The sequence below is a fragment of the Trifolium pratense genome, linkage group LG6, assembly GCF_020283565.1.
Source record: "Trifolium pratense cultivar HEN17-A07 linkage group LG6, ARS_RC_1.1, whole genome shotgun sequence".
Taxonomy (NCBI): domain Eukaryota; kingdom Viridiplantae; phylum Streptophyta; class Magnoliopsida; order Fabales; family Fabaceae; genus Trifolium; species Trifolium pratense.
This window is the reverse complement of record NC_060064.1, coordinates 37,648,963-37,660,817: the sequence shown is the minus strand read 5'-3', so window position 1 is coordinate 37,660,817 and position 11,855 is coordinate 37,648,963. Positions and strand designations below refer to the sequence as shown.

The window sequence follows — 11,855 nt, the reverse complement described above, 5'->3', positions numbered from 1 at the left end:
TTTCGGTGCATGTCGGATTCGATTTTATTTTTGGTATATAAACTGCAGAGATTAATTGCTCAAACATTGAGATTTGAGATTATAACGTGAAACACTAAACAAAGATATAATCTTGCACGTGGCACATCAATATCAAATCACCAGTGGCGGATCCACTACTCGGCCAGCCCGGGCACTTGCCCAGATTCTAGTAAAAAAAATTGGTATTTTAGGGCAAAATTGAGATTTTTAGCGGTTAGTTTAGGAAAAATTTGAATTTTTTTTGTTCAAAACTTAGATTTTTCAGTGCAAAATTGAGATTTTGCTCATACTTTAAAATTTTTTAGCTCCGCCATTGCAAATCACCAATTATATGTGTTGTTAAAAGAATGAGAAAAGTCCAACACTTACTCTAATTGAATAAAATTCATATAAATTTCATCACTTTATGTGAAACATATTTTTAAACTGAAAGATTCATATGGATTTCAACCAATAAATGAGTGAAAGTTTAAAAAAAATGTTGAAAAGAGCATGTTTCTATCACTTTTTAATTTGTACTCCCTCTAACTATAATTATAAACAAAAAAAAATCATATTTATTTAATAACTAGTATATTTTATCTATCTATATTATAAATATGATATATTAGTTATTCAATGAATATGAAAAGTAAAATTTTATTTATAATTATTATGAGAGGAGTACTTAAGAGCATCACTAATGGTGATACTATTTTGAATTTCAAATATTACTAACAAGTAATTCCTACAAATGTCATGTAATATTTATGCAACTTATATATATATTTTACTCCAATAATACAAAATTATTCAACTTTTAAGCAATTCATACTAAATACGTCAAGACAATGGTTGCAAAACTAGTTTTTGGAGTGAGGTGTGGGTGGGGACTCAACCCCTTTGTGAGGCTTTCCGTTGTTTTTAATTTCTTCACAAAGAGAGTGTTGTGGTATCTCCGTATGGGGCGAAATCTTTTTGTTTGGGAAGAGGAGCTTTGTTTGTAATATGTTGGTCACTTTATTAACTCTAACCATCTATCGTCATTGGGAGATGAATGGAGCTTTGTATCCGGTTCAATTCTTCCCCCTATTTTTTTTAATCCGGATGTTGCATGCGACTTGGATAAATTGTGAAAAAGCTTGCCCTTCAAAAGTTATTGAATTCTCTTGGCAATTCTTCGGTAGTTGACTACTTACGGGGGAGAACCTCTCAAAGAGGGGGATCGTTGGTGATGGCCCCGACTCAAAATGTGTGTGGTGTCCGTTGGAGAAAGAAAGTGAGGGGCATCTATTTGGCTCGTGCTCCTTTGCACGTTCCTTGTGGTATAAGATGTTTAATTGGGTGGGTTTGAATACGGTTGTGCCTAGTGACCCCTTTGTGTTGCTACTATCATTTTGTCTTAGAAATGAGAAACGACTTAAAGGGTTACTATTGGTGTGCCACGCGGTTGTGTGGTTAATATGGCGAGCTAGAAACCATTTTATTTTCTTCTAAAGTGCCATTTATTCAAGAGATATTCGATGGTATTCAATGGATGTCTTGAAAGTGGTTTTTGAATAGGAAGAAATGAGGTTCTAGTATATTTTTACTTAGATAGACTTTGATACAAAAATGAAGGCTTTTGTTTTTGTTTTTGTTTTTGTAGTTTTAGTTGTTAGGTCAAGTACCCTTGTACTTAACCCTAAATAGTGGGTATATTATCATTTTCACTTTTTGTCCATAATAATATTTATAAATTCGATTTTGATATTGGAAAAAAAGTTAATATTAAATTAATAATACGATAACCAACACTTGAATTAATTTTTGATACTCACTCTGTCACGTGATAATTACTCTTGTTGTAAATTTTGTTAGATATTATTCTTATTGAAACTTGTTGTGAACTCGAACCGAAAACCACACCAATAATATATTCAAGTGTGTGGAGCAAAACGATTAAGCAACCAAAACTAACTTATGGAATAAGCAATAAACACAAAGTGAAATAAAAGCGATAAAGACATAATATTTGTTTACCCAGTTCGGTCCAAATTGACCTAGTCTGGGGGAGAGCAGCTCTCCGTTCCACTATCAAACTTGTTCTTGATTACAAAGATTCAAATACAAAGAGTTGCAAGAATTTAGAGTTTTCCTAAAATCTACCATTTTCTCGAATCTCTCTCTGTGACCAAGAGATTAAATGATAATGATTACAAGATGAAAGAAAGTGATTAGAATCCCTAGATATACCCTAGAAACAACATTCCAAGTATCTAATAGCCTCAAAGTTGATGAAAAACCCTTGAAATCTGCACTTTCTCTCTCCTGTGGCGGCTAAACAGTAAAACACAACAAATATATACTGCATCTGGCGCATGGGGCGCAACTTTGGCGCATGGTACGTAGAAGGCAGAGGCTGCCCCCAAACCTGCGCATCATAATCCTGTTTCTGGCGCATGGTGCGCAAGTTCCAGCAGCCAGGGACGGATTGGAGGGGGGGCGAGCAGGGGCTCCAACCCCTCCCTAAATATGTATACTATGTTATATATATGTACATTATAATCTATAAGTTGTTAAGTTGGACATATGTGTATGTATATCCTATAAGTGAACGGAGAGAGTGAATATTTTAGTTGTTGTCTTTTTGTGTACTAGTGGTTTAAATAGATGATCATTTAATGTTTATGGGATGCTAATGACACATCATATTTCCTAGCTACTTCTTTTTATACAATATCTAATCTAATACTATATGTTTGTCTATTCTATTTTAGAGTTTTGCTAATAATAATGAATTTAAAGATAGAAATTTTGTATTGATAAGAGCATTTTTTTTGTAATTTTAAGAAATTGATTACACGATTTTTTAGTCAAAATTACCATATCCGACTTTTAACATGTTAGCATTTTCCTTTATTTTATCACAAAATTTTATTTTGTTTTAGGTGCTACAATGTTTGTAAAAAAACTATAGTGATTTTATTTTATATGTATTGTTTGTTATTAAAAAAAAAAAAAAACCGCCCATTTGGCCCCCCGTCTCATTGATTTCTAGATCTGTCCCTGCCTGCAGCACCACCATTTTTCCTGTTTTCTGCATCATTGTTTTCATGCTTTTGAATGTCCAATTCAACAAAACTTGAAAGTGTTTTTTTTTTTTTTATCATTAAGTGTTCTAGTTGTAGTTAAAGTTTTGGAGCTTGTTGAGTGACACCACACCACACGCCGCCTAGCACCGCACATCTCAACCTAAAGCGCACGTTATCAAATCTCAATTTCTCTAGATTTTTGCTTTTTTTTTTTCAAGTGTGCAACATAACTCAAGTCCTTAAAATATTTTGTCTAAAAAAACAAAAATAAAATTCACCCAGAAAATAATAATAAAAAAAAAAGTTGTCAAAATATATAAAAGAAGACAGAAGCAAGAAAAAGGAGAGAGAAACGACTTTGTTGTTGTTTTGGTTCATGCTTTTTCGACGAACAACAAAACCTCTTCTCGATTCAGATCATCCACAACGCAACACTAACTCAACTCCCTTTGCCAAATCCACGTCAAATCTCACCGACCCATTTCCTATTCACACCCCCTTTTCCTAATTCCCAAACCTCCCTTTTTCAATTCATCTTCAATCAATTCTCCGATCAATCTCTCTCCATTTCTCCCCATTCCCATTCTCCACACACACTTCTTCTTCTTCCTCCTTTTTTCTTGATTACAAGATTCCAACGATAATGAACGTAAAATTTGATGTGGTATCATAGCAACAGCATGCAGTAACTGAAGCTAAATAGATATATATACACATCATATATACGTGTTCAGTTACAGATTTGTAACAATCTATAATCAAATATGTCGAATGAAGTTGCAAAAACCAAAAGAGAAGAGATTGCAGCATGCATGACTTGCCCACTTTGTAACAAATTCTACAAACAAGCTACAACTATATCTGAATGTCTTCACACGTGTAAGCCCTTTCGATCTCTTTCAATCTCCTTTCAAATTCATTAAATTTTTCATCTTTTTGTATTTTTTGCATTACCCATTGTTTTCTTTTTCGATTTCTTCATGTGGGTTTTTGCCTCTTTTACTATTCATCAGATTCATACATGATGGGTTTTTCGTAATTTTATAATTTCATGTAATTGTTGAAAAAAAATATTGTATTGTTTTTTTAATCTGAGCTCAGAAACATTGTTGTTTTGATTGGCCATGTATTCAGTGGTTTTTGTTGTGTGTGATTTTCACTTTGTGCTGGTTGTTCCATTAATGTCCTAGGTGGAAAGTTGTTTCAACTTTTTACTACAATGACAGTAACTGTTCAATTAGTAAAAATTGATGCTAGCTTCTACCTAGTACTTTTACAAGCATGCAACAACAACATTATTGTACCATGTTGTTTTTCTTATACATGTTGGTTTGGTAGTAGAATAACGGAAGTATTGTCCTCCTGAACTTAGCTCAGTTGGTAGGGACGTTGCATTATATATGCAGAGGTCATAGTTTATATCGCGGACAATCCACTTATTCACAATTGCTAGGCTACTTGACAAAAAAAAAAGAATAATTGAAGTGTTTGTTAGTAGTAATTTTTATTTTAAGGTTAATTAATTGGTGCTCTCTAATTAGATAGAGCTATTTATGATAATGTAGTTATTTGTTCATTTGAAATTTTGTGTGTACTTTTTTGAGCTAAAAGTTATTTGATTTGTATGCAGTTTGTAGGAAGTGCATTTATGACAAAATTACTGATGAAGATTTGGAATGCTGTCCAGTGTGCAACACTGATTTGGGCTGTGTTCCACTTGAGAAACTAAGGTCAACTAGCATTCTCTTCCTTTGACCAATTATCAACTCATTCTAGACTCATAATTCTTCCTAAGTTATTGAATATGAATGTCTATCATAAGTCATAACAATGTTTATGACTTTATGCTATGTTGGTACTATCAAGATCATAAAAATTTTGTTGTCTTATGAAAATAGCTTAAGGATTCACTTCCTGCATGAGAAAATTTTCATAATAATAATAATATATGCATGCATGTAAATGGGAATTGTAGTTTTCTTTCAATAGTTTTCATGACAGATATTTCACATTTTTAAAATAGTATATTGCATAATAAATGTAATATGTTAAGTTTTAAGGCTTGTGAAATCAGAAATTAAAGTAACAATAAACTGTAACAGTTATGGTTTACATTAGGATGGATGATTTGCATTTAATAAATTTTTATTTCAACATTTAGTTGGAAATATAATACAGAGGATTAAGGTATAATAACCGGTTGTAGTACAATTAACTGCTGAAATGACCGAGATAGTTGAAAGTAATGATGATATTATTATTATTTGAAATGCTGCATGCTAATTTACAGCCTTGTTTTCTGATTATCAGGCCGGACCACAATATGCTAAACATAAGGTACATAGTTTTCCCTTCAAAGCGGAAGCGAAGAGAGGTGAAAGAACCTGAAGTTGTCGCTGCCTCAGTAGAGCCGGTACCATTGCCAGCTAAAAGAAAAGAGAGATCTCTTTCATCCTTGGTGGTCAACACACCAAGAGTATCTGCACAATCAACCATGACAGGAAGAAGAACGAAACCTACAAGAAAAGCTAGCAGTATGCGGTCCTCTAGTTTTTCCATTGAAAAGTCAATTAAACAAGAGGAAGAATTATTGGACAACCGTCCCGAGAGTTCAAGCTCGCCTGAAACTTCAAATAAGTTGCGTCAAAATAATGGACAGGTAGCTAGAGAGACAATATTTCTCTTCACTTTGAACTCTCTATACACTTTTGTGTTTCCTTGTTTTATTTTGTAGCACCGAAACTTCCGACTGAAGGTGTGTATGGTGTTCGACACGTGTTAGTGTTTGACACCAACATATTTGAATACATTCAAATACTTCACTTTCTCATCATTATCAGTGTAGACATGTCAGTGTCGTGTCCGTGTCTTTGTCAATGCTTCATATTCTGATGCCTGAAATTTTACGTGGTGCAGAGTGAGGGCAGTCAATCCCCACCAAATAAAGAAGCAGAGAACGGTGCCGAATCATGGGATGCAAAGATGGATCTTTGGAAGCCTTTGAATGATTTAGTAGAGATCGCAAGCAGGACTAAATCTTTCAAGTCTAATACCCAACGGTCCGATGCCAAACCAGAACATGTTCAAGTAAATGAGAGTGACTCTGTAGTGCAGAAAATCAAAAATAAGGAAAATAAACGCAAGGCAAAAGTTGAGGATGAAAAGAGTAGCCCTTTTCCAGTTTGTTCGGATACAGCAAAACCAAATAAATTGCGCAGAGTACGCAGGAAAAAGGAACCATTTGGAGAATCAGGCATATCTCCCCAAGCTGTGGTGGATTCTACCAGCAATAAACACTTTAAGAGTAGTCCAATTTGGTTATCCTTAGTAGCTACTGAAAATCAGTAAGATATCATCTTCGAAACTTAAATTGATAACTTATAATAAACTCATATCTTGAAATCCTGTGCATATTATATATAAATCCTCTTTTAGGATATTGAAATATCATGTACTAATTTCAGACTAATGTTTCAGGGAAGGAGAAGCACCCTTGCCGAATATTCCTGCAATCTATTTGAGAATAAAGTAAGTTCCTTTAGACTCTCCTTGGACCTGTGTGCTACTGCTGACTCTGCTGATTACTTTAGTTTCAATTTATCGCATGCTTTAAAATTCGAATTTTATATGCGGAGCAATTCGAAGCAAACACCATAAGTTATTGAATTTATATATATTGAATGACTGAAGAAGGAATCACTTACTTGACCTTTCACTAGTTGTGCTTCAGAATAATCACAATGTTTTGGCTTCTGATATACTTATGTAATAATCAAGACATGCAAAAATAATGTAATAAATTGCCTTTTGAAAAATGGGGGGAAAAAAAATACATCTACTAAAAAGCTCTAAATGCAAATCCTCAACATTTTTCCTATTTAAGACAAATTTTCTAAAATTAAAAAAATATATATTTTTCTCTATTTATTCATCTCCAAGTCCTCCACAACTACCGAAATTCCCTTTCTTATTAGCTTTTTAGATCTTGGTGTTTACCTCTTGGATACATTTATCGTCCATATTTCACCAATTCCAATTGTCATAACTCATAACTAGTGTTATCTATATTTGCTTATTGATATCTCCTTATTAGCCTGTCAATTTGCTTATTGAGTTTGAGAAACTTCTTTTGAGTTTTTCATAGCCTGGGATTTGGAAGAATGTGTATTACCTAAACTTCATATTTCTTATGAACTGTCAAGTATGTGTATTATACAACACTTCTCATAAAAGAGAAGGAAAAATAAAATTTAACTTGCATATTCCACATTAAGTTTAAGAAGAAAGTATTGTAACCCACTTGAGTTGGTCTGATGGTATTGGCTTGGCACCTGGAAGTGTTCTCCTCCTTTAAGGTCTCAGGTTCGATTCTTTCTGGTGCCAATTTGGGTGGGCTAATTTAGCTTCTTCAAAAAAAAAAAAAAAGTATTGTTGTGGTCAATTAGATTTATGGAGTAATGGCTAACGAAGAAATTTATGATCTTTAGCATCACATATATTGATTGTAATTTTGTAAATGTGAGAGCATTTGAAGTGTAATTTATCAAAGTTTGGGCTTATGGGTTATGTGCAGAGGCGTCTCGCACACATGTGCGAGGTGTGCGATGGCATCGGGCCTCAAAATTTTGAGGTCCTATAATATTACTTATATATTATTTATACCTATAAAATATCAAATGTATATTAATAGATTAATTTTTAGGCCCTAAAATAATAGTTATATATTGTTAATGTTCATAAAATATCATATGTATCAATAGATTAGTTATCTATAATCGTAAATATAGTTCTAGTCCATTTTAATCTTTGCATACAATTTGATCTTAGATTAGGATGTTCCTTTTTGACGTTATATACAAAAATAATTATTTTGTATTTCTTGTTCCATTTAATTTAATGCAATTGATTTAATATTGATAATTTATATGTTTATAAGATTGATTTTTTTTTATATTATATGCAATTTAAATCAACAATTTTTTTTTATTAAGGGGTCATTTTTATATTTTGCACAGAGTCTCCTAAAACTCGGAGACGCCCCTGGTTATGTGTATCAAGAGTAGTTTCAGTTAGGTATTGAATGACAGAAACATGCTTGATAAACTATTTTCACTCTATCTTTTGCTGCTGCTGCTAAAGCTTAATATATGATGAGATCTAACTGAACTAGAATATAATATCCATTCTAAATAATATCTCTTGTATTTGCTGCAGGAATGGAAGCGCGCCTGTCTCATGTATCCAAAAATACCTATTGCAGAAACTCAATCTGACCAGTGAAACCGAGGTAACTCTGATAGACATTGGTTTATTAGGGAATGACCTGGCCTTTAAGATTTTAGTCTTGTTTTTGTATATATAGAGAGCATATTACTATATGAAATCATAACATTTAATTACAATTATTAGCTCAAAATTAAACAATTCAGATTACACCATTAATTACAAATCCCACATGTATCTTTGATTAAATGAGATAAGGTCACATCGAATTTGTAATTAACTATGTCATCTACTCCCAAATCATAACCAAGAGTTCATATTTCTCCTTGGAAAAAATGTTGACAGGCACAGTAGAATAAGGACAGTTAAAACCTTCATAATTTTAGTGTCCATAGTGTTTTATTTTGTCATGCTTGCATTATTCCAAGGAGAAAATTTAGCAAAATGTGTGTTCCAAGATAATAAGCACTTCACTTTTTGTTGCCTAACTCTTCACTTAATTCAATTTACAGATTGAGATTAAGTGTATGGGTCATCCAGTGCTCCCTACACTTAACCTACATGATTTGGTTGAGTTGTGGCTGGATTCAGCAGCATCTGCATCAGACCGAATTCCAGCAATTATCGGGTCCTCGGCAAAGGATTTTGTCATGGTCCTCGCTTATTCTCGGAAGACTCCACACCCTTGATCATGGTCTTGTTGCACCATGGAAGTTGGAACTCTTCATCAATGTATCATCACATTTTTAGGCCAAACAATTTTTTATATAGAAATTCATCTTTCTCCATAAAAACAAACCCCTTCTTGCCATTATTAGCTTAGAACATCCTGATCTGATTGATCATTGTAATGGTATAATGGTCATTACATCCTGATTTTTCTAGACTTCTTTTTAGCTTTTTAAATTATCTTGTTATTGCAATAATTTGTAGTGCACATGTGACTTAGGTAGCTAAAGGCCACCATAATGGTCATAAGATATACTTTGTTGGGAATTTGACATTTGAATGAAGAGTTTTTTTTTTTTTTTTTACTTGTTTATTTTTCCCCCAATATATGAATGATTTAGGAGGCCAACAAATTGTGCAGAAATCCAAAAGGGGTTGAAGAAATTCATTTCCATTTGAGTAATAGATTTTGGAACACACCCTTTGGGTTTTAGTCCAAAATAAAGGTGAAATGTTACTGGGATTTGGATTCTCTCCATTTTTTCTTTCGTGTTTTCTCTTTTTCTTTTTTTTTTTTTTTATGACCGCTCCACTTTTAACACACTTTTTCCTAAATTTTATTTCTCTCTTTTGAATTGGATGGTGGAAATTTCAATGGACTCTCATGTCAGCAAACTAAAATGCTGGTTTAAGCAACATCACAGATCGAACGTTAGTTTGCACTGATGCAACAAGAGTGTTGCTTCTCCGTGTAACCTATCGATGACACATAAATATGTTGGTATGTTTGTATTATGTTGTAGGTGAGGATAAAACTTTGTCTTACAACTTCACTTCTTAAAATCTTCGCTCTAACAACCAATTCAACTTTATCACTTTACTCCTCAACCTCCGTATTGATGCTTTGTAACTCGCACATTTTCAAACTTTTGTTGTCATGCACTCCAGTTAGGTTTGTATGCTCATTTTATTCAACAGGGAGCAACCAAGGAAACATGTTTTTCCCAACCCCACAAAAAGAATAGACTATAATTTGAGGGGTATACAGCTTTCTGAAAAGTGATATGTTCATCTAATCTAATCATCAGATAATGAGAAAATGAGCTCATGTACTGAATATACAAGTCCAGCATTGTTTAGATACAACATACAAAATCTAAATCTTAGTTCTATGGTTCTACTTTGATTGGTTCTTTTGTTTAGCACTTTGAAGACTTTGTTTGGTTGGCATGACTCATGAGAGTGTTTAATGTAAGACATAAAAGTCCTAGCCAATAACTGACATATTAAGAGACAGCAAGTACCCTGGGCCACCCATAAAAGCACACCAATCGCTTTAGATATATCCAATGTAAATTCCGATTATTGTGGGGGACACGATCTTTTGCAACACCTCACATGTTAGTAGTATTTCTTTACAATACATTACATATGTTCTTTAGTTGCCATTGCCAACCATCAATTGTGCCATCCAAACGAGTTGGAATGAAACTCCAAAGGCTTAGTCTTGAAAATTGCATTTATAATTATGTTGATCGGTAGTACTATCTGCGTTTCTTGGCAGTTTGGTCAAAAACCCCTTAATATTAGAAAAGTTTATTTTTGCTATACATTGAGATTTCTGATTTATATACATTGAGCAATAAATGTATCTGGTCAATCACATGACAGATTAACATTGATTTTAAATGCTAAGTTACTAGTTAGTATTGAACTTTAGATTTTAGAACCTTAACATATATTGGTGCCTTTTGGAAGGGATTTGAATTTAACACATCCACAGTAACCGTTGTTAGCCGTCCAATCATAAATAAATGACCGGGATCAAATATTTTATTAAATTGTTAAATCTATACTGTGTAAATCTAAACCGTTAGATCACAAATCGACAATCGAGATCAACTTCAACTTCTATGCATGCAATTGCTACAACGAACGGATCCAAATCCCTTAGGAAGGGTATCTATTTCTGGATAAACTATTTTTACAAATGATGTTGATATTATAAAACAGATTCTATCAAATATTATAAGAGCTTGATCTTACTTTATGTGGTAATTAGGGATGGCAAAAAAATCAAAACTCGAGAGACCCACCCGAACCAAAACTCAAGTCAACGGGCGAAACCCGATTTGACTGAGTTTGGGTTTGGGTTTGGGTTTGGGTTCGGGTGACACCCGATAATGTGGGTGTGGGTTTGGTATCAGTCAAACTCACACCCGAAACTCATACACCCACCCGAAATATCTTATAATTACCTAATTACCCTCATAGTCTCCCTCAATTTCCTTGGAAGACCTTAAATTTTAGTTGTAATTTAATTTCTTGAAAGTCTATGTTGTAATTTCTTAAATGTCTATGTTTAAATTTCCTTGGAAGATCTTAATTTTAGTTGTAATTTAATTCAAAGTCTATGTTGGAATTTAATTTCTTAAATTTGCAAATTATTTTCAAATGTGTTGCGGGTTTGGGTGGAAAAAACCCGAATCCAATGGGTGTGGGCGTTGGTGTTGTTTTGCCACCTGAACAGCCTTTAGGTTTGGGTGATGATTTCGGGTGTGGGTTTGGTAAGTGTCAAACCCGAACTCATGGACGCCCGTTGTCATCCCTAGTGGTAATCCTCCTCCGGCTAATGATCTAGTCTTTCTTTTGTACCCCAAGTCAAATTTTTCATTTCTTAATTCATTCAATACTCTCTGTGATCTTTTTTATAAAATAGAACCGCCGAATCAGTAAAAGTTGATATATCTGATCCATATTATAAATTAAATATGTTAATTATTAAATGAATCAAAAAAAATAAAAATTGGCTTATATAAGACCGGAGATTGCACTACCAAAAAAAAGTATCTTGAGTTTGTGATGAGAATTTATAAAATTGATTAATCC

The 11,855-nt window shown here is 33.3% G+C and overlaps 1 protein-coding gene across 1 annotated transcript; it reads left to right on the top strand.

The window, feature by feature from the left end:
* The first annotated feature begins 3,392 nt into the window (after positions 1 to 3,392).
* On the top strand, positions 3,393 to 9,328 carry LOC123892536 (E3 ubiquitin protein ligase DRIP2-like). The gene is made up of 7 exons (XM_045942346.1): positions 3,393 to 3,953; positions 4,705 to 4,804; positions 5,385 to 5,733; positions 5,991 to 6,418; positions 6,552 to 6,602; positions 8,289 to 8,361; positions 8,810 to 9,328. Exons 1-7 carry the CDS (start codon positions 3,839 to 3,841, stop codon positions 8,984 to 8,986), a joined length of 1,293 nt encoding a protein of 430 aa, XP_045798302.1. The 5' UTR covers positions 3,393 to 3,838; the 3' UTR covers positions 8,987 to 9,328.
* The last annotated feature ends 2,527 nt before the right edge of the window (positions 9,329 to 11,855 follow it).